Raw genomic sequence first — 27,194 nt, forward strand, 5'->3', positions numbered from 1 at the left:
AGCCGCGATATCTACGAGGCGTGTTTTATAAGTAAGTAACGTTTTGAAATTAAAAAAAGACGTGCTAAAATATCTCAATAATTTTATTTTTACATGGATGCCTGTACCTTAATCTACTTTTCTACATAATTTCCGTCAATATTGAGGCACTTGTCATAACTTTGTACCAGTTTTTGAATACCCTCCTCGTAGAAGTCTGCCCCCTGACTTGTTAACCACTGCACCACCACTGTTTTGACTTCATCGGGGCTGTGTGGAGAATGATCTAGAGTTTCCCATCGAAAAGATGTGATGAGATCTTTGGTCTGATTCACCACATGCGGACGGGCATTGTCTTGCAGCAAAACGATGCCCTTGCTCAACTTCCATGGACTGTTGCTTTGATTCTGGTGCGACGTAGGCCATCCGTGTTTCATCGCCCGTAATAATTTGGCTTAAGAAATCATCACCGTCGTTGTGGTACCGCTCAAGGAAAGTCAATGCACTGTCTAAACGTTTGGTTTCGTGCACATCCGTCAGTGTTTTCGGTACCCAGCGTGCGCACAATTTTCGGTAATTAAAGTGCTCGGTCACAATCCCATACAAAACACTACGAGAAACATTAGGAAAGTCATCCCGCAAGGAGGAAATCGTAAAGCGTCTGTTTTCTCTCACCTTATTGTCCACTTCCTGCACCAAACTTTGATTAACGACCAAAGGACGCCCACTCCGTTGTTCATCATGCACATTTGTGCGGCCATCTTTAAATGCTCTCACCCACTTTCTTACCATTCCATCACTCATTCTCGATGAATATCGATCGCTTTTTGGCCTTTAGCACTAAGAAATCTTATAACAGCCCGTACTTCACAGTCGGCGGAACTCACAATTATCGGAGGCATCTTAAACACTCAGTACACAACGTAAACAAGGAAGAATCAGACTGTAATGGCGTCAGTGCGTAGATTAAGGTACAGGCTTTCATGTAAAAATAAAATTATTGAGATACCTTAGCACGTCTTTTTTTAATTTCGAAACGGTACTTACTTAAGAAAACACGCCTCGTAATTCTCATCTATGGTTTAGTACCTTTGTTACGTTATTCCCTTCTCCGTTACGAATGAGATCCCACAATGTTATAAAACATTGTTATTGATAAAAAAACTGGTGTTCTATTAGCATATTTGGAATCATTGTTGGTGTATTACAGTTACGTAATTCTTTCACCTACTTCGTTTATCTTACTTTTCCTTTTATTCGTTGAAAGTATGACGTGCCTCTTGACACGTGGAGGCCGGAATGATTTTGATACTGGCTCATCTTGCAGCACATTACTTTATAACGCGTCGTGAATATATCTTACTTTATGTAGCCCCCGGCGATATAATCTTGCACGCTACAGAAAATTGCTGTCGTTAAAGGCAGGAGGAGAAGCGTTGCTGAACGTCGTCATGATGGAAGTGAGGGGATCAAGCGACTAGGGGACCGTGTATCTCCTACAGTTTTTGTCGGAGTGTGTTCGTGTGTAATTATATAGCCACTGTGACCTATCCGCTCTGCGTGTATGCTTTATTTATAAGTTCATGGAGTCAGAAGTTTGCAAAAGTTCTGCTAAAGTGGTTACAATGGCCTAGAAATGGATATGTCAACTTTCCATTTTAGTTTTCCTCGCTCTTCTTGTGATTCCCTTCCCCTTTCTCCCTGACCTCTCCATCTCCCCTCCTACTCTTCTTCGTTTTCCATCCTACCGATCTCCTCCTTACACCTCTCTTCCACATCCTCGCCACCCTACTCCATCGCCTTCTTACATCCCTCCACTCTACTCCTTCCACTCTATCTCCTCCGCTCTCACCTCTCTACCCTACCGTTCTTCAACTTATCTCTTTACGCGTCTTGGTCTTCAACAATAGCAAGACGGAGAGAAATAGTTAAGATGGACGATGCGGATACCTTTCGTGAGCAATGATCATAGAACCGGAAGTTTATGAATTTAAGAATAATAAGGACCATCTAACGAAATTTTCGACGTCTCGAAAAGAAGTCTTCGTCGAAATGCAAAGCCAGCTACATCTGTGCAATTATAATTGTACAAGCGCATCTGTGCAGTTTTACATATCAGCTCAACTTGACTCCTGCTGTGCACACACGATTCCGATAAGCTATCCATTTATCAGTTCAGCAATGCCTCACCAGACGAAGCTCTAACGATACTCGATTTAGTTCTAACAAGTCGAGACTGTGTTAACATTAGAGAAAAAAAGTATTTGGTAGCAAGAATGGTCGAAGAAAAGAAAATTGTATTACCCTGTCGATTTGTCACTCAGCTTCGTTCTAACTGGCAGAAGTTACGAGTACCTCGAATTTTCTACAGTAATTTTACTTCCAATAACCGCAGCAGGCTCTGTTTCTGTTACTGTTTCTATCAGTTTTCAAACGCGATTTTGTTTCTTCTGGCGAGTAGTTTCCATTTTGACAGTTTTCTACCAATTTAGAAGTAACTACACATTTCTTCTCGAGTTCGTTATAAGCTGCGCAATTATCTCATCACAGGTAAGGTTTCCTGTGGGAGATTTCAATAACCTCTCGGTTCGCAGTTTTTTACTTGTTTTGGTGTCCCGTTGTTAATCTGTGTACTCACTGCGATTTACTTGAACAATCCAAACGATTTATACGTACAGGTTTCTGTGTACAGTGAAGTTACGTGCAGGTAATGACATCAGTGCAGTTTCTTAATCCACTTGTTCAGATTTGACTTCACAGATGCGCCTGCTGTGGCACACCCCTCAGATCTAGCAGCCCGAACATTGCTGTTGTGTAGTGTCGGCGTGATGTCTACGGCAAGCTGATATGATGACTGAAACTTGGGGAGAGACGAGTACGTTCTGCTTCAGAATAATGCGCAATAATTTTATAGCTAGTGATGACTACGCCATAATGCACATTGAATATGCCAATATGGCACTAGCGACTGGACACCATTTTTTATTTATTTTTTGTTTTCATCGCGATCCTGCGTTGGGCACTGTTTAAAATATTAGATCAGCTGGATTCGAGTTGCTGAGTACTTCCAAGAACACCGACTCACATGCGCTGTGATGATTTCACGCGGTTCGGCCTACTTCCGTTTCCGCTGCCTCCTTCTGCTTCCATCTTCAGAACGCGACACACAGAACGTGACAGGCGCAGCGTACGGTGCCGTCGGTCCTCATGTCCAGGTACTGCATAGTTACTACCCACGTTCCTTACAGATAAGTTAACATTAACCAGCGCCCATTCACAACTCTAAATTTCGTGGTTAACAGTACAGCGTAACAACGACCATAGTGGTTTTCTTAACCTATCGTGATTGTGTGATTGTAAATATATTTCAAGTTTTCGTTAAAGCCGTAATTATTGGTAAGAAATGTGACTAGCTGTATTTAACAATACGAAAATGTTTCAGTTCCTGAAAACTGAGTTATTTACCTCTCGTATTAATACTACACCAAGTGAAGGCTTTCTTTGAAAAGCGCAAGCCCTATCCAGGGCTTCAGTATACTGACGTCTTATACCGCTTTGAGATAACAATATTTGATTGTTACTGATGCCGATAATGTACGATAGACCAGTTCGACGCTTGTAATACATGGTGAGCACTAAGTCTTGTCCTGATTATAAAAAAAATATTACAGAATAACCGTTTGACATAATAATTTACATTTGATGCAGTTACATAGGTTAGTGTCACTAGTTTTTTTTAAGACCACTTAAGTTAGTAAACCTCAACGTCTGCTCCCTTGGTAGCTCGGAGAATGTCGAGGCGGTATTCCAGTTCCCTCCAGGTGTTTCGTAACATGTGTTCTGTCACAGTAACCACATCAGCTTGTATCCTAGCGTTCAGTTCGTCGACCTCAGCAACTGGTGTGACGAAGACTGACCTTGACATAGCCCCAGAAGAAAAGTCAAGAGGCGTAATGTCTGGAGAGGGGAGTTACGTCCGGATCGGTGGACTGGAAGGAACAGTCCAACATCCTGGCCACCCAGCTCTCCAAACATTACGCCCCTTGACTTTTTTTTCTGGGGCTATATCAAGGACAGAGTCTCCGTCACATCAGTTGCTGACGTCGACGAACTGAAGGCTGGGATACAAGCTGCTGTGGGTGTGGGTACTGTGACAGAACACATGTTACGAACCACCTGGCAGGAACTGGAATACCGCCTCGACATTCTCCGAGCTACCAAGGGAGCACACGTTGAGGTTTACTAACGTAAGTGGTCTTTAAAAAAAACTAGTAACACTAACCTATGTAACGGCATCAAATGTAAATTATAATGTCAAACGGTTATCCTGTAATAAATTTTTATAATCAGGGCAAGACTTTGTGCTCACCCTGTATATCATCTTGTAGTTTCGTAGAATAATGCGCAAAGTTTAAAATAACCCGAAATTTACGAACGAAAACGTTGGAAATTTGAACTGACCTAATATGCGTTAAATGTTCGTCATTGAGGAAGTGTTACTTGAAGAATTATATATCGCCAAAGCTCTTTGCTTTTTACGCATACTTCGATGAGCCATCCAAAAAGGCGAAAGCGCACCGCTCGATGTATTAAAACTTCACTTGCTTCTCACAGATACCTCTCGTTCACGATTTTTGACAAATAAAGGGCAATGTAACAGCAATCGACGAGTGTAGAAGAAATGGTCAGAGTAGTCCACTCCAGCCCATATGCGTCCACAAATGTTTACCCAAGAGGGGTAGTTATCTAGTCAATATTTTTTAAAGATACATTAGTGCTCTACATTGAAGGTAAGCCTCTTTCATTAATATACGATACGTACATTTGTAGGGTTACAGATTAACCGGAAAAACGGAATACTTTTGAATACTTTTAGAACCACTTTGTTGTCTGTCGGCCAGTCACTCTTGAAACCCTTTGTTGTTGGGAATAGACAGACGTGTCACGTTGACATTTATGTCTCATACTACTGTCTACAGTCTCTTGGTTGTGTAAAACACAAGTCAATGCAATCAAAAGATAGCGTCTTTTATGTCACACAGTTTGGCACTCGCAAACTCACTGAAAAAAAAAAAAAACACTTAGGTTGCTTTCGTTGACCTAGAACCATTGGAATGTACAAGAAGCAAGGCTTCACAGTACAACTAAAGGAAAAAACGAAGTTAGTTAATTTGTTATTACATCACACGCAAAAAATTCTTTTGTCATTAGCTATCCGACTTCAAAGTTAAAATTGAAACTTCAGCGAAAGTGTTGTAATTTCCGGGTCAGATATACACTCCTGGAAATGGAAAAAAGAACACATTGACACCGGTGTGTCAGACCCACCATACTTGCTCCTGACACTGCGAGAGGGCTGTACAAGCAATGATCACACGCACGGCACAGCGGACACACCAGGAACCGCGGTGTTGGCCGTCGAATGGCGCTAGCTGCGCAGCATTTGTGCACCGCCGCCGCCAGTGTCAGCCAGTTTGCCGTGGCATACGGAGCTCCATCGCAGTCATTAACACTGGTAGCATGCCGCGACAGCGTGGACGTGAACCGTATGTGCAGTTGACGGACTTTGAGCGAGGGCGTATAGTGGGCATGCGGGAGGCCGGGTGGACGTACCGCCGAATTGCTCAACACGTGGGGCGTGAGGTCTCCACAGTACATCGATGTTGTCGCCAGTGGTCGGCGGAAGGTGCACGTGCCCGTCGACCTGGGACCGGACCGCAGCGACGCACGGATGCACGCCAAGACCGTAGGATCCTACGCAGTGCCGTAGGGGACCGCACCGCCACTTCCCAGCAAATTAGGGACACTGTTGCTCCTGGGGTATCGGCGAGGATCATTCGCAACCGTCTCCATGAAGCTGGGCTACGGTCCCGCACACCGTTAGGCCGTCTTCCGCTCACGCCCCAACATCGTGCAGCCCGCCTCCAGTGGTGTCGCGACAGGCGTGAATGGAGGGACGAATGGAGACGTGTCGTCTTCAGCGATGAGAGTCGCTTCTGCCTTGGTGCCAATGATGGTCGTATGCGTGTTTGGCGCCGTGCAGGTGAGCGCCACAATCAGGACTGCATACGACCGAGGCACACAGGGCCAACACCCGGCATCATGGTGTGGGGAGCGATCTCCTACACTGGCCGTACACCACTGGTGATCGTCGAGGGGACACTGAATAGTGCACGGTACATCCAAACCGTCATCGAACCCATCGTTCTACCATTCCTAGACCGGCAAGGGAACTTGCTGTTCCAACAGGGCAGTGCACGTCCGCATGTATCCCGTGCCACCCAACGTGCTCTAGAAGGTGTAAGTCAACTACCCTGGCCAGCAAGATCTCCGGATCTGTCCCCCATTGAGCATGTTTGGGACTGGATGAAGCGTCGTCTCACGCGGTCTGCACGTCCAGCACGAACGCTGGTCCAACTGTGGCGCCAGGTGGAAATGGCATGGCAAGCCGTTCCACAGGACTACATCCAGCATCTCTACGATCGTCTCCATGGGAGAATAGCAGCCTGCATTGCTGCGAAAGGTGGATATACACTGTACTAGTGCCGACATTGTGCATGCTCTGTTGCCTGTGTCTATGTGCCTGTGGTTCTGTCAGTGTGATCATGTGATGTATCTGACCCCAGGAATGTGTCAATAAAGTTTCCCCTTCCTGGGACAATGAATTCACGGTGTTCTTATTTCAATTTCCAGGAGTGTATTTCCAGTAACAATGTGGATAACGGAAAAAAATGGAGACTCCTCAGTCCCCTGATGTATGAATATTTTTATGTACGTAATCAGTTTTGTACAGAACCCTCGGAGTTCGAGTCGTAGTCGCACTTGATCAATTTTTTTTAATATATTTGTGAATGTGGACACGACAAGCCTTCAAAAACGACCATCAAATTGGTCAGTAGAAACAGCTGTTAATAGTCCGGGACACCACCAAAATGGCCCTAGTCTCTCTGTTATTGTTTGGACGTGGCAACCGAGCAACAGAACTGATACCTCTGTGGCTGGATGTCGCGCGGTGTTGCACTCACTTTAGTTTAAGAAGGTCCAAACAAACTGCCTATTGGCTTCTGTCTCGGTTTCAATCAAACGTCGGCCGAAGAACCCGAAGCAGAAGCCAATAGGCAGTTTGTCAACAAGTGTCCACTAAAGCCTTAACAATTTTGTAAAGGTCCAAACACCTTTTCGACCTTGATATTTTACATTTTTTCATTTTTCCGGTGCAGAAATTGAGGTTTCATTAGCATTTGGGTCCAAAGATGGAGTAGAGGGGAATAGACGTACTCCGCTATAGTTGTTTTACTTCGCGAAGCTGAATTAAGTCTCAGCAAGCCTTTGAGAGCCAAATCCAAACTTCTTGTTAAGATTAAGATGAGTAGCAGTCGAACATGCTTTTCTTTTGGGGAAGTGGGGACGAGTGCTGGGCGGATATAATGTAGTATTTATACCCGTACTGTTCTAGGAGTTTGAAGTTTCACTTTCTGTTGCTCACTGAGGACTGTACATGGAAGCGGTAGAGAAAAGTTCGGGTACTTTATTTCGGCAGTGTTCTTTACAGGTTCACATCGTCCAAGGTTGCGAATCCGCCGCGAGGATTAGAAAACGATATAATTTAACGTGAACAACCTGATAACCAAACAGCGCAGTGTTTACTAAAGCCATAGTGTTTCCCCTTGCATTCGGCAATGTTAAATATGCGCTTGAATAGAGTCAGAGACATTCATTTCTAGAAATGCGTGAGAATCCTGAAATTAAGTCTTGCACAGATTTCAGAAGGGCTCAAGTCTCTCTTCCCCTTTGCGGGCGCCTCTAGTTGTATCTGTCTAGTTCATGTATCCACAAGATTTTTCACGTTGCCAAACTGGATGTATGTTTATACAAATGAGCTTTTATATGAAATTTAAGTAATTCTACCCTTGGATAAGAGAGTTCAACGGCCCAGGAATTTTTCTCGCTCACAGAGGTTTGTCACCCAGTTTTTCTGATTAAAATGTAATTTTTTTATACGATTGTGATAATTTTAGTGAATTTCTTGTACATTTCGAAGAGGAGGCTGATGCGTTTATAGTTTTTTTCGTGTTTTGTTTCTGAAGTAAAAGAATTGCAACATTGTTCAAATTCTGGAGCACTGTTTTACTCTGCAGACATTCTGTAAATAATCGTTGTTTAATTTTGAATCTCTAACAGTAGCCGTGTTTGCATGTGTTTGCGTGACAGATGGACCTGAATTCATATATTTCTATAAATAATTTCGAACTTGCTGTTGCATTACTTGCACTCAACACTCTGTCTGCTGTGCGATGTGATTAGCAGTCCAGCCAGATTTGTTCTCTATAAAGTAATGTAGCACTACGGTTACCTTACCGTTGCTGTGAGAAGGACGGCATGGGGAGCATGGTTATACATTGGAATCTAATCTTAATCCTGACTAAAATGTAATCGAACGCTATCCACTGATTTCTTCGTAAAATTGCTGTCTGTACTTAGGATGCACTACGAACATACACTGTGCAGTATTCGCGGAAAATGTCTAACGTAAGCCATCTTCCTATACGGTCGATAACTGTGAAGTCGAAGATTTGGTACAAGATATAGATGAATATGGACCGGATAAGCCGCTATGGCGGTATGTAACGCCTTACAGCAGCCGTGATAGCAATGTAGGTTCGTGTTGATAGTGGCGACGACGTGATCCCGTGCTATTGGAGGTGCTGCTTGGCGCTTCCCGTGCGAGCAGTTACCGCTTATGGCGCAGCTCGTGATGGAAGGTTATGGTCGCCGCACCCTCCACCTTAGCACTTGCTACGAGCATCCGCCATAAAGAAAACCTCATGCAGGAGGCGCTGCACAAGCTCTCAAGATGTTGCTATTGCACGCGCCGATCAGATAAAGTGCAAATAAGTAACACACGTTGCCACATGTTGGTCCTTAAATTTCAGTGAAAAACCTCAACACAACACTTGGGGGACAGATATTTTTTTTTTCCTTTCTTTCTTTCCCATGTCAAAAGAATTTTCTGTTAAGCGAAAAATGCGAAAAAGTACGGTATTCTCGATCTCGTCAGATTTTAGTCATTTCATTTCCCGATTAAGTTTTAACTTGTATTAATGTAATGTACAGGGTGTCCAGAAAAGGACTCCCTGATTTAAAAATTAAATATCTCGAAAACAAAGATCGATAGAGGAATGCAGTAAACGGTATATTTATTGTGAAAGCTGTAAGAAGTTTATACAGCAGTTTGAAATAATAGTTACAAAAGCTGCTAACAGATGGCGCTGTAATCGCCATACGTAATGCCTAGTATAGATAGTGATCCGAAGCCCAGAGCGATCAGTTCCACTATTGAAACGTGAAAGGAGGTTAGCGTACCGAAGGAAGAGTTTAAAAACATTTACTCCATTGAACAACGCGTTTTTCTGGTGCTAGAGTACCACAGGTTAGAAGAGAGTCCTACGGCAACAAGGCGAAGTTTTCAAGCACGATTTAATGTTCCAAAAGGACCCGATGCGAAAACCATTCGTACGCTCTTCGCAAAATTTCAACGAACAGGCAGCGTAACTGATGATCTAGTGGGGCATGTTGGCCGCAAGCAAACCGCAGTTACGCCTGAAAATATCGCCACAGTTTCTGGAATTATTCAGCGAAATCCAATGTCATCCGTCCGTAGAATTGCATCTAAGACTGGTTTGAAGCGTTCCAGCACGCAGAAAATACCGAGAAAGAGCCTACACATGTTTCCATTCAAAATTCAAACGCACCAGGCCATACCAGTACGAGCAGTGCAACAAAGGGTTGCCTTTGTTAACCAGATGCTCACAATGATTGATAGTGAAGGATTTGATGTTGGCTGCATCTGGTTTACAGATGAAGCACACTTCCACCTGAATGGATACGTGAATAAGCAGAACTGGCGATTTTGGGGTTCCGAAAAGCCATATTGGTGTGAAGCGAAACCCCTGTATTCTCCTAAAGTTACTGTGTGGGCTGCAGTATGCAGCAGAGGCATTTTTGGCCCTTTTTTCATTCGAGAAACTCACTGGTGCACGTTACGTTGCAATTTTGGAACAATTTGTCGCCACACAGCAAGCGTTAGAGGATCGACCAGGTACTGAATGGTTTATGCAAGATGGAGCCCGACCACATCGGACCGAACAAGTGTTTCGCTTTCTTGAGGAATACATCGGGAATCGATTCATTGCTTTGGAATATCCAAAATGTATTGGTGCAGGCATGGATTGGCCTCCATATTCGCCGGATTTGACTCCCTGTGACTTTTTTTGTGGGGCACAGTGAAAGACATGGTCTACCCGAAGCATCCCGCCACGCTGGACGAGCTTGAATCGGCGATCTCTGTGGCATGTGAATCCATTTCGGTTGAGACACTACGAAATGTGATGGCGAATTTCATTCTTCGTTTGCGCCACCTCAGTAGTGCCAATGGTGAACATTTTGAAAACATTGTGATGTTATTGTTTGCAAAGATTGTTTTCATACGATTATTTCACTTATGTATGCTGATATGAGTGTACAGCGTACAGCGCCATCTATTAGCAGCTTTTGTAACTATTATTTCAAACTGCTGTATAAACTTCTTACAGCTTTCACAATAAACATACCGTTTACTGCATTCCTCTATCGATCGTTGTTTTCGAGGTATTTAATTTTGAAATCAGGGAGTCCTTTTCTGGACAGCCTGTACATCGAAAGTATAGGTTACGTATATCATAGTTTTTGTGGGAGAAAATGTGTTAGTGTTTACTAACCAAACTGATAATCCAATCGGTGAACATAGTGACCGCATGTTCAACTAGTGAGATTCGTACATTTTTTAAAAGAGCATGGTTTAAAACTTGTAGCAGTGACTAATTCGGATAGTTTTCCAGATCCATCCGAATTGCATCCTACCAATGTTGTAATTCTTTCCTTTTTTCCCCCCTGAACACGATTGCCTCTTGAACGATAAAGTAGCAATGCGTATGCAAGAAAAAATGGCCACCAGTTTCGCAGACCTTAAAGACAGTTTTCACGTCATATTCCATGCTAAATCGCTCAAGATAAATTTCAGGATGGTTCCTTTGATAGGGGCACGGCTGACTTGCTGCCGCATCCTGTCGTAGTCCGAGCTTGTGGCCCGTCTCTATGACCGTGCTGTCGACAGAACATTGAACTCTAATCTTCTTCTAGAAGAGCTCCAACCCGACAGAATTTGCATAAAATTCAGTACCCATTTGTTTTGTTAGTTTACCAACACTTTTCAGCAATAAATGCACTGAAATGGGAGCATTCTGAGACCTAGCTTGTTCGGAAGGGGGGGGGGGGGAGGCAGGACGGTCTGAAGATCTTGGTTTTTGCCATTCTTGTACTATTTCTGTCTGGCTCGAATATATAGCGCTCAATCGTAGCCCTAAATTGATCTCTGTTTTTAATTATCAACATTGACCTGGTCACCCAGTGGCGAAGTGCGTGCTTGGAAACAGAGGAGCCATGGGATCGAGTCCCGGTCACTTCCAGTCTGCCTTTAATCTAGCCTTCATCTCTCAATGATATGAAGAGTCGCCAGGAACGATACGCAGTTCGGATTCTCCGTTAAACTATGGGTCCACTTTCCACGGTTGGATAACTGGGGGTGGGCAGGGACATACAAGCCGCCATAATGGCGTCCAGTTCACACACTTGTTCCCGGCCACTAAACAACACGAAAATATTATTATTATTATTATTATTATTATTATTATTATTACTATCTACAGCAACACTGTAGACCTATCAGTGACAAAATATTTACAGAGTTCCGTTGCAGAAGTCCCTTCTTCGGCAACAGCGTTAAGCTAATCCATCTTTATGTTAAGCGAATTTGCGGTTCTTCACCTTGACTTAATTATTTATTCACCCATAGATCATGTAGTAAACGGCATCAGACAGATCATCAATGACTTTAATTTTCTGCCATTATGTTTAAAAAATATATTTACAGTTCTTAGAAAAAACTGCCAAAATATTTGGACGCAAGGTACGCAGATTTCGACACACGTTTCAGCAGTTTTGGCACAACTCTTAACGTAATTCGACAACTGACAATCGCAGCAGTCCGAACGCAAACGGTAAAGTAGCTGTAATAGCAACAAATGCTTACTTCGTTCTGTCTACCTAATAAAAACTATGCCAGTAAAATCGAGTGACGTTACTTTTTGCAGGGAGCATGTTCGTATCGTCCTGACAGAGCTCCCACGTACGGAACAGAAAAGGTCGGTCGACTTCAGCCCACTAATGTATCGCATCCGGTGGCTAGCAACATTGGCAATCTAATAGTACAGTGCCCGTGAGCAGCATATTTCTTCCAAAGTGCTTGTCGTACCGTGCTGATTCAAACCATTGATCGCATTTGTAGTACCAGCACTGCGTGGCGAAAGCACGGCTTGCGTCCCTCCCCCCAGTCCCCCCTTTCTTCTCCCCCCTCCCCCTCCCATGGCTTTCGTTGGGCTTGTGAGTCTACGGTGGAGCTTGCTTCCTCTGCTACCCAAATCCCCGTAAGAATTCGTTCAGTTGTGAACAGAGGGATAGACTATCTCTTTCTTTGTGAGATAAGTTTATTCGTTCAAGAAGTGAGACCTTTTCTAGGTCAAAGATTTTTATTCCATGTTAAAACAGAAACAAAAAAGTTTGGAAGTTCATAGTAAATTGAAACTTCCTGGCATATTAAAACTGTGTGCCGGACCGAGACTCGAACTCGGGACCTTTGCCTTTCGCGGGCAAGTGCTCTACCATATGAGCTACCCAAGCACGACTCACGCCCCGTCCTAAATAGTAAATTGTCGGGACCGCAGAGTTGTTTCGAATAAAGAGATTTCGGGCTAAACGCCGGCCGGAGTGGCCGAGCGGTTCTAGGTGCTACCGCGCGACCGCTACGGTCGCAGGTTCGAATCCTGCGTCGGGCATGGATATGTGTGATGTCCTTAGGTTAGTTAGGTTTAATTAGTTCTAAGTTCTAGGGGACTGATGACCTCAGAAGTTAAGTCCCATAGTGCTCAGAGCCATTTGAACTTTTTTTTTTTACTTCACACTTGCTCGCACTCTCCTGGAGTATTACTGTGCGGTGTGGGAACTGTATCAGATAGGACTGACGGAAGACATCGAAAAAGGTCGTTTTGTGTTATCGCGAAATAGGGGAGAGAGTGCCACAGACGTAACACGTGAGTTGGGGTGACAATCATTAAAACTAAGAGGTTTTACGTTACGGCTGGATCTTCTCGTGAATTTCAGTCACCAACTTTCTCCACCGATTGCGAAAATATTCCTTTGGCGTCCACCTACGTTAGGAGAAATGATCATCATGACAAAATAAGCGAAATCAGAGCTCGCGCGGAGAGATTTAAGTGCTCGTTTTTCCCGCGCGCCGTTTGAGAGTGGAACCTTACAGTAGTAGTTTGCAGGTGGTTCGTTGAACCCTCTTCCACAATTGTGAATTGCAGAGTATCATCTAGATGTAGATAAGATTATTACAGTCGAGTCACCGTAAGGAAATTCGTGACATCTGGTAGGCTTGCGAAGCAGCTGCGCCCAGCGAACAGATACTGTCCAGAATCATGTTTCTTAATTTGAATCCTGCATTTATACTTTTGTAAATTACGCATATTTCTGTGTTCGACTGCTTCATAATTTCAAGGGCGTTTTCACGAATACATGAATATTAAATTTTTTCGGTACTTCACCTCAAACACAGTTTATATTTTGTGTTCGTTTCTAATAGAAAATTGCCAAATGAATACCCGGGCCGGGTTTGCAGCTAGTGCGTCATAATAATCATTGTGATAAAATTCAGTCGACTTTTAGTAAATTATCATAGCGCCTGATACGTTGACAGGAGTAATATAATTAATTCTGCCGACAGTAAGAGCATCCGGCCACACACTACCACTAATATTACCACGTGGAGATGCAGAATAACGGCCAGGAAAATGAAGAAAGGAGCAGTAATACAATGAATTCCACAGTTCCACGTACGGTATCATGTTTCCCCCTCTGACTTGTATTTTTTCTTGACACCTTAGCACCGCTTCCAATCTTTTTGTAGATAGAATTTCTTGTTTCTTTAACAGTAGTCAATTTAAATATCGCAACAGTATTTTTAAATGCGTAACAGCCATCAAAATCGAAGTCACAAAGAGAGAATCTTCAAGTACTTACGAAAATGCATAATGTGACCTCAGGTGGTAAAGTATCTATCTGACATCGTTCACAATGTCGAAGTCCATATCATTTCTATGATGCTAACAATGCTGCATCTTATCGTTTGTTCTTTAATCATAGTTTTTTCCTGAGTCAGATGCATTTCAGTCCTTATGGCAGTTTGCTCGATGTTCGTACTATAATTCATTTAAATGTGTTCATCTCCTCACACGCCTGTTGTGAAAAATAAATATTGACAGAACACAGTTTCCTGTAGATTTATGTTTTGAAAGTCATTGTAAACGTTCCAAAATGTATGAACTTGAAACCGTAATTAGCGTCGCAGTCCGGATGTGGTAACTTAGTTGGGCTGCAAGGCGACAGTGCCATTACAGTGTAACTCTTTTCTACCCGAACCGCTACGTTAATTGGCTGTGCATCTGTCGCTCCGCTGCCGGTTCTTTCGAGCGTTTGGCGTTCACTGAATTGTTCACTAATTATGCAACTTCCTAGCTGCCAGCTAAGTAGGCCCCATTGCTATTAATAAAACTTTGCCTTTTGCAGGGCATTACTTTTTGCGCAGAGCGATGCTCTAATTGGCCTTATCCACCCACGGTTGCCTCTTCTTGTTAAGGAGTTTGGCAGTCTTTAGCCATACCCACTACCGCCTCTTGGCTGCAGTGTGGTTTCTAACTATTTCAAGTCGACGAAAACTGGATTTTCTCCACAATTTTTGCCTGGTACGTTTCTAAATTACTAATTTCATTCTTTCTCAGAGGAAAAGTTCGTCTGAAGTAGCCAACTTAAGTTCTGATTGCCTTACACCTCACTCAGTGAAACTTTCCTCAAATGAAATAGTTTTCTTACTCGCTCGGTGATTTATTGTGTCAGGTCAGTAGGCATTTTCGTGGCTCGATCCCATAACGCCAGCTGAAAAATTAGTATTACGCTGCATATGTCGCATGTTGGTTAGCTGAGGAGCAGAAAAGATAGTGTGCGGAACAAAGCCAAATGAAAAAACAAGCGGTGTTTTGCATTTTCGTCACACATAACGATGTTGAGCTTTAAATCTATGTTTAAGCAAAAGGAGGATGTACTTACAGAGGACGAAAAACAACAAAGCGGAAGCTGCGTGTTGCCGATGGTTGCTGTAATTCATTGAGGGCCTGTAGGGATCCCAAAATTGTAAATTGTTTTCCAGTGCCGCTTCTGGTTGGTCGTGTAAACACTGTAAACACACAACCTATTTGAAATGTGCTTGCGTTGTGAGGTTACGTCTTTTCAGATAATCTGGACAGAGTAACATCTTGTGCAGTGAAGAAATAGAAATATTAGATTGGGCATGAAGTTGTCTGCCGTTAACATTTAACTGAAGAGAAACAGGCGTTGTACTTGCTACATCATAAACCGGAACAGCTGATTTTCAGATGCAGTTCGTGCGAAACTGGCAATCGGAAAAATCGGTATTTGACCGGTCTACCAAAACCGCTGCTGGGCTTTACTTGTAATCAGGACAGCGAGAAACGGTCTTCGAAATTCTGTTTTCGTCTTCTTGAAGTTTCGTCGCATGTTTAGTGAATGTGGTGTTACGCTTGCGATGCTTTCTTTCATTTTTTGGAAAGATGTTATACTTTTGTCAGTGAGTTTATAAATACGGTCAGTTAACTGTAAACAGTGTTAGACGGTAAGAAGCCTCTTTTAGAGTATAAATAAAATACTGAAATAATTGAAGCAGATTTATTAAAAAATCTTCATCTGTTCCTTTTCTGCATTATCGTCATTCTGATTTAAAGATTTATCATATCTCCAAATGAGTTGCTAGATTCCCTCTGCGTGAATTCTGCCCACCCGCGAGTTTATCTAATCAGACTCATGCGAAAATTTATCATATGGTTTACATGTCATGAATCGCCGGTTCTCACAAATTTTTCATAATTTTCCTGCACTAGTTCCTTGCTGACTGCAGACAGACAACAACTTCTGTCATCAGGTCTTCAGCATTTGTCTTTCCTGTGTTATACAGGATGGCCACAAAGTCCCATTATCCCCTATAATAACCAACATAAACCTAACTCAAATAACGCGGGAAACAATTCTGTAGAGGAGTTTTCCTGAGATACGAAACATTTCTTGTCCAAAGTACCGTCATTCACATGGAAAAAGATAAAACGCCGCCAATCGTGTGCGACATTCGTCGGAACATTGCTGCATAAATTGTATGACAGCTAGTCGCCCAACATCTTTCAGATCATCAGTGATATTGTAACGGCTTCGTGAAACGATACCCCTCCATGAGGAATATCACGTGTTGAGGTGGGGGCTTCGTGGTAGCCGTATTACAGAACGGATTTCACAATGAGCTGGATTTTCAGTTGCAATACCCATTTCGAACGGCTCCTGTAACCGAATGAGAGGCAATATGGCTTCCTCCCTATCGTTTTTATTCCTCGCTCCCTTGCTACACGAAAACAGAGACTACTGTCCGGATAGCCCTTGTATTATCTACGAAAATATCAAGCTGATGCAGGCGATTGGACGTTGTTGCTTGAGAGGCGGCGTAGAGGTTAGTGCACTGGAATCGCATTCAGGGGGACGAGGTCAGATCCCTGTTCGGCCATCCAAATTTAGGTTTTCCGCGATTTCCCTAAATCGGTTAAGAACAGGCCCATGTCATGTCGTCCACCTTAATTCGAGCCTGTGTTCCTTCTCTTATGATCTCGTTTTCGACTCTAATTTTCCTTCTTCATTTTGTTGCTCGATTTCGTTCACTCCGCAATTTTATTATGTTCCATATATAATAAGTAAATTACTAGTTATCGTGTATTTCATGCTTACTTTCCAAGCCGACGCATTGAACTACCGCAGTGGCGGCATCGAGACAACAAATGAATTAGTAAGTTCCAGAGGATGTGTACAGTTCTGGCATACGACTTTACATAAAAAAGAATTAATATAGTTCCGACGACGACGCTATTAGACACGAGGCACAAGCTCACATTAGGGAAATCGGCCGTGTCTTTTCAAAGTACCCATCTGGGAATTTGCCTTAGGTTTCTTAAAGAATCACCTAAAGATGGATGAACATTTGTCCTCTTGACACTGAGGCCACGGTTTCAGAGGCACGATATTTGTACGTACTGTCTTAGTCTCTTGGGTTTGTGAACTCATTTTTTAACAGTGCGTTTTAATAACAACACATTAAGTAATACAAGAATTTGTGTAGATAAGGGGAGACTATGTGGATATATTAGGGGGGAACAAGGATATGTTTCGACGAAGATTTATATTTAATGTATTTTTTAATTTGTACATTTTAACCGAAATGACCTTGGAATGTTTCATTGTCAGTAAGAGCGCTTATAACGGTGCTGTTTAGTGCCCGAAACCGACAATCATCACCATTGGCGATGACTGAAATTGTGTGCACTACGGCTCATGTCTCGAATAGAATAGCTCTTCGCAATGAGTGAGTGGCCATCGCTCGTAAGAATACTGCCGATTTTTACACACTTCAAGAAAACTAAATGTACAGGACTACAGTGATAGTAAATAATCACAAGTATGTGACTGATATCACAGAGGTATACATAGCACTTACGTCACCGCCGCAGCGGTGAGGGGAATTCTGGCAGGTAAGATTCTTCGTCATTATACGTAGACTGCTTGAGGCTGCCTGCCAAGCTTTATATTCCGTGTCCGATTGCTGTTAGCAACACTAGTGGTAGTGGCTAACGCGCGTATGCACGCTACCAGGTAGCAGTTGTGTTAGTTATGTGACTTTCAAATTGCGTAAATAAAAAAAAAGAAAATCCAGTGATCACCAGTTTGTGTGCTGCATGTGATAGTTACACTTCCTTTAGCGCCGCAGCTGTAGTATTTTACAGTTCCAAGTTTCTATTGTGTTTTTCGTTTTTCTTTTTATAGACTTAATGTTTTGTAACGAGTTAATATATAACGTTGTGTCAGGTGTTGTGTGAGTTACAGTGATATTCTCATTGAGGGCCATAGTAGTCCCAGGAATGTAGTTTCCTTAAATTCCATGATGGGTGAAGATATGTAGCATGTCTGCTGGTCAAGTCTCTGTTGGTAATCAAGTCTGTGGCTATGCAACTACCTAGACTTCCCGTATGTCAGAAAGTAATTAGAAAATATCACCTGATAAAAGAGATCAAAAGATGAACATAGTTAACCAAAGCTATCAGTAATGAAACCGTCGACCAGTGCGTACGGGAGCCATGATGAAGTGCTGCCGTCGATGGATCCTTAGACCCGTGGCCTCAGGTGGACGGACCTACTCACTGTGAGGCCCAGTTTGCCCCAGGCTTGGGAGATGCTAAGCAGTTTGCAACAGTTCCACTGGCCATGCCAAAATGTAGTGACTTTTTAGTCTTATGTATTGCAGGTGTTTCCAGGCAATAACACAATATTTTGGTTCCTAATTCTGAGTAGACTGTTCGAACTCTCAAAAGGGGAAGGCTGTGCTGAGTAATTCAGATGGGATGTGCACATCTGAAAAAGAGTCAAATGTGGTATGGTATTAAACTGCATAGCTCATGTTTGGTGAGAGTATCTTCATTCTCTTGACTAGTAGTCATCAGTTCACGAAATCTGTCTTGCGACCAATAACGAGATGCGTGTCTCCCAGTTTGACTTTACTGGGGCACTTGCTCTTCTTTAACGGTGCTTATTAAATATGCCAGGGGCTCCTCACTTAGTCTCACAGCATTGACTGGACGTCTTTCCAAAAAGTTTTCGTTCAGTCCTTGTACACAAGTTACCAGTGTACCAGATCAGCTAGTTTTTGTTAGCCAGTGAGACAACAGTTTTGGAGGGGCATTCCTAGTGCCAAAATTGGTAACTTGAGATAATGGTAAGGCTGCAGCATTACCTGTTAGCTTCAGTTGTCTCGATCAAAGAGACTGTCATATCTGTGGCAGTTGGCACTGTTTGATGACCAAATCTTCTTGAGTTTGTAGTGTGGTCTGAGTATCAGTGGGACGTGAATGGTTAGCTAAAATTGCTACAAGCTGAAATGAGAGGAAATAATAGTTATGCATTATCTGCCATTCGTGCAAAGCCAAGAGCTTTTTCCATTAGGGTTAGGCTTCAGATGCTAGTACTTGTCAAGAAAATGCAGTGGTTAAATCACTGGACCCATCTTCTGAATTCAAATGCTCGTACTTGTCAAGAAAATGCAGTGGTTAAATCAATGGACCCATCTTCTGAAGGAGTGTGGCTCAAATCCAAGTACAGTCATCCTGGCATTGTTTTTCAGGGGTTTGCCTGTATTACTTCAGGTGAATTCCAGGATGGTTCCAGTGATAAAAGCTGGCAGATTCCTCTCTCATCCACCTCCACCACACTGGCACCATCCATGACTACACCATCTGATTAAGTGAGATGGTGCAGTGGTCAAGATACTGGACTTGCATTCAAAAAGATGATGTTTCAGTCAGCATGTCGTCATCCAGATAAAGGTTCAATGTGGTTCCCCAAAACTGCTTAAGGCTGATATTAGGGTGGTTCCTTTGAAAAGGACACAACCGATTTCTTGCCTCATCTTTTAATAATCTCAGCTTGTGTTCAGTCTCAGATGACATCATTGATAGGACATTAAACCGTAACTTTACTTCCTTTCTAATGACCTCAAAGTGGATGAGACTTCTGCATAATCTATCTTTCTGTGAAAACAAAAATGGGTAGGAAATTGGAAATTTTGTGTTTTTTGTTTGGTGTGTGATTATTGGGATGGGTAGGGGCATCATAGTAAAGATAATGGTGTGCTGAGAGTCTCTGTAACACCCTGAGGAAAGGGAAAATGAGTCTGAGACTTTCAACCAGGTGGTGGATAGGAGTAGCCCACTTGAACTGATAGAAATGGAAAGAATCAGTATTGACTGATTTATGGTTGCAGCCATTGTGAGGTACTGGAAAACACTGTGTTTAGAGTGCATGCGGCTGCAAAACCAGAAGTGACATGTGAGTCAATGGTGGTTGAAATAATGTATGTAATTAAGTTTAGAATCATTTTATTTACTGTCATACCAGGCCCATTAAACACAGTATTATCTACAATTGAACATTGGTTATGACCTGAAAGAACACAGGTTAACGATATTCAATTCAGCTACGCCTGTCACCTAACTTATAGTGCACATTTAGTTACAGGTTTTTTTTGCTATTTTGGTGTGTGTGTGTGTGTGTGTGTGTGTGTGTGTGTGTGTGTGTGTGTGTGTGTGTGTGTGTGTGGGTGTGTGTGTGTAGCTTTAGACTAGTGTACTAGGCAGAGTAGTGTTAGTAATGGTAGTGTGTGTCGTGTTGCAGAGGTGCGGCAGGAGGCAGTCCAGCAGGCGCTGGCGGCGATGCAGGGCCGGCCCAAGCCATCACTGCCGATGCCATCCAAGCGAACCTCCGTCATGGCCAAGAGCCCAGACCGGGACCCGCGACCGGCATGACTCGGGTAAATGCTGTACATAGCTCTTCCACCTTGTTATCTAGTGAATAACGTCTTGTTAGTTTTCCCCCCTACTGATAATAGTTTCAGTGAAGTCTGCAAGTGTGGGAGTGTCACTTGCATATGTATGAACGCACTGCACTTCAAATTGGGTAGAAGTTACAAGATAGTACTTTGAAACTGTGTATCTGCTATTACACTCCTGGATAGTGCACGTGAAAAAGGAACACCACCAGTATTTCCCCTGTGAGCTTCAATTTTTTGTATTTTATCCGATAGTCATTGCCGGTATGTGAGTGGGAGGCAACAAAAGTTTTGGCATTTGGAGGAAGAAGTTGTTGTTTGACATTTTGTGAAATGATTTCAACCATCTCAACTAGGTTGTTACATTCATGACCCCCTCTCCCCTAATTTGCAGCAACACAAAGTGAGAAGCTGTTTTTTGAACTGTTTCACTTTCTTCTGTCAACTATTTGTAGTAAGGACCCATCTCACACAGTGGAAGAGAACTGGAAAGAGTAGTATAAGTAATATTTCTCTAGTGGAGCTCTTGCACTTTCTACAAATAAAATTCTGTCGTTGCTTCAGTTTCCCTATTTTCCATGTGTTTTGTTCTTCTTAACTGCTACCTCATCATATTTAGTTGAATCAACACCCTCAGAATTGGTGTAACTTACAATATTTCTGAAATTAAATGGAATTCTCTTAGTATTCATGTGGAGAATCGCTCACTTTTTATTGTGAAGGGACTATTGACACTTTCTGTACCATATGAGATCTTGTTTGAATCTTTGTTTAATTCACACAAGTGATCTTACGTGTTTACTTTCAACCCCACCCCACCCCACGTAAAATGATCTTCACAATCCAAATCCATATTTTACATCCTGCCTCACCACACAGACAGATGCATCAGTTCATTAGTAAGGGTTCAGGGAGTGCTTTATTTGTGAGACATTAAAACTATTCTGTTATTACTCACCTTCCTCTCTCTCTCTCTCTCTCTCTCTTCTCTCTCTCTCTCTCTCTCTCTCTCTCTCTCTCTCCCCCTCTCTCCCCCTCTCTCCCTCTCTCTCCCCTCTCTCTCCCCCCCCCCCCTCTCCTCTCTCTCTCTCTCTCTCTCTCTCTCATCTCACTCTCTCTCTCTCTCTCTCTCTCTCACCCCCCCTTTTTTTTTTTAATATACTGATCATATGGGACCAAACTGCTGATCACTGGTCCCTAAGCTTACATACTACTTAATCTAATTTATGCTAAGGACAACACACACAGCCATGCCCGAGAGATGGCTCGAACCTCCGACAGGGGTAGGGGGTAGCCGCGCGAACTGTGACAGGATGCCCTAGATCACACTGCTACCCCCACGTGGTCTTTTCTCTTTGCAGCTTAGAATGCAGACAACTCTCGGTTCTGAATGCCTACAGTAGCATTGTGCCTTGAGTTGGCAAGGTTTTCTCTTACGTTACCAGAAAATGTCAAAAGTTACTAAAATTTGAATGTAGAAAGCGTTCTCATGCAAATGAGCTTTATCTGTCTGACAGCAAAATAATTTGTACAGATCTCATATAAAGTATAATGTTCCTCAGTCTAGTACAATGTGGATTGTAGAAACCAATTACAAAATAATAATATGTCTAACAGTTAGTAACCAAAGTTCTTAAAGTTTCTAGTTTTAGTCTGTAAGAAATTGTACTTTACATCTGTCACTCCTACACCTCTTACAAAACTACTTACTACTTAATTGCAACCTCCCCCAACTCTTTATCTTAGATCCTGGGTACATTTTTGTTAATGTGTAATGTGCTACCACAGGGATCGGTGAATCCCTAAAACAAGATTATGTATGTGTACTGACAATGTAAAGTGCTCACTATAATAATGTTTCATTATTCAGGTAAACATGAGGAGCAGCATTGTGAGCATACAGATACAAATCATAATGACAGAAACAAAAGGAAATCTACATTGATAATTTAATCCGTTCATGTGAAATATGAAGCATACCAGAAAAAAGTTATTCATTTATTACAACATATTCTAAAAAAGGCCAGGAGCCCCAGTAGTTGTCTATTAATGCCTAGCAGGTTTCAGCAGTTGACAGAATGATGCTTCTAGCAAACAAAATCTCTTCTGTCCATAAGGCATGTGGACAGAAATATTAGTCTTTCTTCTGTTGATAACCAATGTCTCATTTCCACTTAAGTGGGTGAAAGGCTCAACCATGTTAGTGATATAGTTCAGTGTAATTTTATTAATAGAGAAACATTCCTTGCTAAAACTAAAATCACCGCAGAATATGCTTTCCAGTGAAAATTCATGTTCATCACTGTTTGGAATTTGGCTGCCTAGTGTGTAGCGGTTCCACCTTCTTTGTTTATTTCGTTTGTTGCTTTCGGTGTCGACGTAATGCGTTGCCACACTGGCTGAAAAATGGGGTTTGTAATTTGGACGCTGACTACGGTAAATAATGTGACCGACAGACGCACAGTTACGTTTCACTGCCTTTTACTTTCACTTTGCACAACCCCCCAATAATACATATTTATATATGTATGGCCAGTGCACTATTGTTTAAACTTCCCATAAGCCTCATTAATAGTTTGCAGGCAAACCTCCACATACTGCTACAACAGTTTACTGTTGAACATTTAAGAGCAGTGATAACATAATCACATGTTCACAGTCCTTCAAATAAATTGAACAGTCACGGCCTATTGGTGTATCACTTATTTCACTGTTAAGTTGATGCATTCTTGTCATTCTAAGAAACACAGATTCCTCGTCTGAAACTCGGCCGTGGACTGACTGTCACGTGACCAAAATTCGGCCCCTTGTATATCATCATAGGTACTGAAACTACACCCTGTTTAAAGTCAAATTTACAGAAATTACAATAAAACTTAAATTAACTGACTACATCGAAAAATTGGTTCTTTTTAACAGTTTCTTCTACTACAAAGTTTAGGCTGAATTATTTGTTTAAATCCTGAAATTAACAAATATAGTTTCGTAAACAATACTTTTGACAATACTGTTAATTACTTTGGAATTAATTAAGGGCTGGCTGTGCTAACATGTTTTCGAATAGAGCCAAATAGGTACTTTAAGAAATTAAGATTACTAGCATTAAATCTTCGAAATGTTTATAAATAGTATAGAATTTATATTTGTTTGCAAGTCAACAATAGAATTTATGTTACTAAACAATTACTGATTTCACGCTATAATGAAAGATACTAACTAGGCATAGTCAAAATAAATTAGAAAACCAATTACATACAAAAAACTAACCACAAAATTACATCTGTTATACTCTTTAAGACTAAGGGCCAACCTTTCTCTTTTATGTAAATGTAGATTACACTGACGTATGTTAATGGTAATTAGTTAAAAATGAAAAAAACGAATTTAAGGAGGCAGATGGCAAAGCAAGAGGGGGAATTAAAATTATACCAGCTTGCTGCGTCACAAGTGTTCTGCATGCTCCGCTATAGAGCAAACGTTTACAAAAATTACAGATGCACACTAAAGCTGTCCATCCAAGGCCAGAATGACATACTAATGATGAAAGTACTGAACCCCTAGCACAGATACAGTTCTTAATATATATGTAATTCAAAATTGTTAAGGCTTTCGTGGCCACTTGTTGACAAACTGCCTATTGGCTTCTGTCTCGGGTTCTTCGGCCGACGTTCATCTAATGATTTTTCTGACGTTTCGCCAGCACGAGTGGCTGGCATTGTCAAAGCTTCACCCTCCATTGCCGGTGGTGAACTGGAGGCGAGCTCGCGGCCGCAGACTATATGTACCTGGCGCGCCAACGTCCGAGGGCTTCTCCGCGGTCATTTCCGGTGCGGTTCTCCTCTTGCTACCTGCGACGGTCGTTCGCTGCAGTACGGGAAGCCAGGATCCGTTTACCTTAAGGTAAACGGATCCTGGCTTCCCGTACTGCAGCGAACGACCGTTGCAGGTAGCAAGAGGAGAACCGCACCGGAAATGACCGCGGAGAAGCCCTCGGACGTTGGCGCGCCAGGTACACATATATGTAATTATTATTGGTTCTGGTATTCACAGCAAACGCGTGGCATATAATTGCTATTAAAGAGGGTGTGTGTAGCCGTAGTGAATTGGATGTCGTAATCTTCATGATATGATAACTAAGCAAATATTTAGCCACTTGTGAAATATTCTCAATTGACATGCACTTCAACCTACACTGAAATTTCACACATTGGTATCAAGTAAGATTCACTTGACTGTTGTAGAACAACAAACCAAACATTATGCATGTACCGATTACCTGAAATGTAGAAAATACTGCAAGCAATCAGGGAGGTGGTGATTGTCCTTTCAGTTCAGCATTCGAAAACCAGCTTATTCATTTGCAGGAATACTTGAAATTTATGATATCATGTTGGAATTGCCTTTCTCGTACAAAATATCCTATACTTTTTGCTTTGAATAGCAATGAGAGAAATTTCATGAGTCTAATTCCATTATTATGTTTGACATTATTATCTTTAACAATCATTACCACGTATCGTAGATTAAATACAATAAAATTATACATTTGCATACAAAAGCAGAGGATCACTAAACACTTTAGTAATGTAATTTAAATGTTCTAAGAGTTTTTATTAATTTTAATGCACTTCATTCAACATACTGGACACGTTTTGAATATAAAATAAATATAAACTTTGTCTTTAAGTCATACTTTCAATTTTATCCCTCTAGAGTAACAAACAACACAAAAAGTTAGGATGCTTCAATCTTAGATTTTTCTACAAGCCCATGTTCTTCAAAGTAGGTTTTGTTAGTGGATTAATTGACAATCTCTCATTGTTAAGGCTGAAATTAGTATTACTAATTTTTACATTATTAATAATAACATACGTACAATTGTTTGAAAAAAACAACAAAAAGGCAGAAATAAAGAAGCAAGTTGTGATCATCAACTCTGAAGTATTCCTTTGGGAGACCAGTTAGATAAGGCATATTGTGACTTAATACATGCTTCCATTGCCACGGAGGTAGAAGGTGTACAGTTTCAACATTGGAATTCTTTAACAGTGAAGCACATTGCAGTGTATCTCATGATATCTTGACTTGTGAGTGGAGCGCTTGAATAAGAGCGTGAACAATTGAAAATATGTGTGAATAGTGTCATAAGGAAGTGTATATTCAGTCCAACTGGACAGTTGGTACTTAATATTTTGTAAGTTTAGATCAGTGCAGAGTAACAGCACACAGAAAGATACCAGTGTACAAAGTCTGTGTACAGTTCATAAGCACCTATCATAGAACAGAGAGAGCCTTCCATTCCAGTCCAGCTTACACCATGGATGCCTGTGTTGTTGTGAGATGAAATATAGTCTGAACACTCAAAAAAAATCTTGAAGAAGAAGAAGAAGAAGAAGAAGAAGAAGAAGAGGATGAGACACTTTTCATTTGCTCGAGAAATGTCTTCATACTGATGATTACTGAGTAAGGAAGCACTTTTGTGAACATGATTAAAAAGGGTTGATCAAACCTGAGACTGTTGTAGTGTTACACCTCATTTTATAATGGATCATAAACTGTGGGATTGTTTCTGGTGTAATTTTATTTGAATTGTCATGAGTGACTTGGGGGGGGGGGGGGGGGGGCACTGGGAGCTGTTGAAGACAGTCTGCATGTTGGTTGGACATGTGAATGGAACTAGTAGTGTGGCATCAATGTTGTCACTTTGAAAGGTGCTACACATCTTGCAAAACGTGTTGTGCCATAGGATGTAATGTATCTAGTGCTTGGATAATTTATAATTGAAGAATAAGAACCAAACTAATGCAATATAAAGAAGCTGCGGTCCACATCATCACTTAGCCACTCTGAGTTTAACAGTGGTCACATAAGTTTTGCCATGAATCTCCTACAAACAAGTCTGATTTACCACAGTAGACCAAGTGCTGGAAGTGTCATCAATCAGCATGATTAACCACCGATTTAAACACCATCTTTTCTGTGTTGTGACCAGATGAAACTACTTTTGTCCAGCCATTACTGTGGGTTCTTTGATTGCTCTGGGGGAAGATTCATCATATTAGAACACATGAATTATTAGTTCACTTCAATACATAAATGGATAAAGGATTTATTTAACTTTGACACAGTTCTTTGCCACAGAATTGCTTGATAATTTACAACTGTCTTTGACTATGGAAGCATCACTTGATACTCTAAGTAGCAAATTGTTATCTTGATGTTCAGTGTTCGACATTTGTAACAGTACACGTTCATTTGAAAGTTTACAGCTGTCATTGTCTTCTACAGCAATGTTGACTGCTGTAGCTGATGTCACAAACTGGGACTGAGTTCTTGTTCTTGGATGCCTGACACTATATTGATTTCAGATGTGATGGTGGTGTTGTGCTAAGAGGGGAGTAATGGTCTTCAGAAACTCCACCCGTATTTTTTTAGAGTGCAGCAAGATCTTGCTAAAGTCTGTTACTTCTGTGGTACTGATTTGCATTGACAACTTTGGTGTGGCACCATGATCTCTGGGTGGTACCACATTCAGAACACATTTCCGTATCATTCACTTGCCCTCCTTTCCAGTCAG

At 41.9% G+C, this 27,194-nt stretch overlaps 1 protein-coding gene across 1 annotated transcript in view; it reads left to right on the top strand.

The window, feature by feature from the left end:
* LOC126196964 (disco-interacting protein 2) overlaps positions 1-27,194 on the top strand; it is a 667,247-nt gene that overhangs the window by 522,834 nt on the left and 117,219 nt on the right. Inside the window, 2 exon segments of the mRNA XM_049934602.1 lie at positions 20,464-20,573; positions 20,575-20,599. Coding sequence (XP_049790559.1) covers positions 20,464-20,573; positions 20,575-20,599 — 135 coding nt within the window.

Source organism: Schistocerca nitens, chromosome 1, assembly GCF_023898315.1.
Source record: "Schistocerca nitens isolate TAMUIC-IGC-003100 chromosome 1, iqSchNite1.1, whole genome shotgun sequence".
Lineage (NCBI taxonomy): Eukaryota > Metazoa > Arthropoda > Insecta > Orthoptera > Acrididae > Schistocerca > Schistocerca nitens.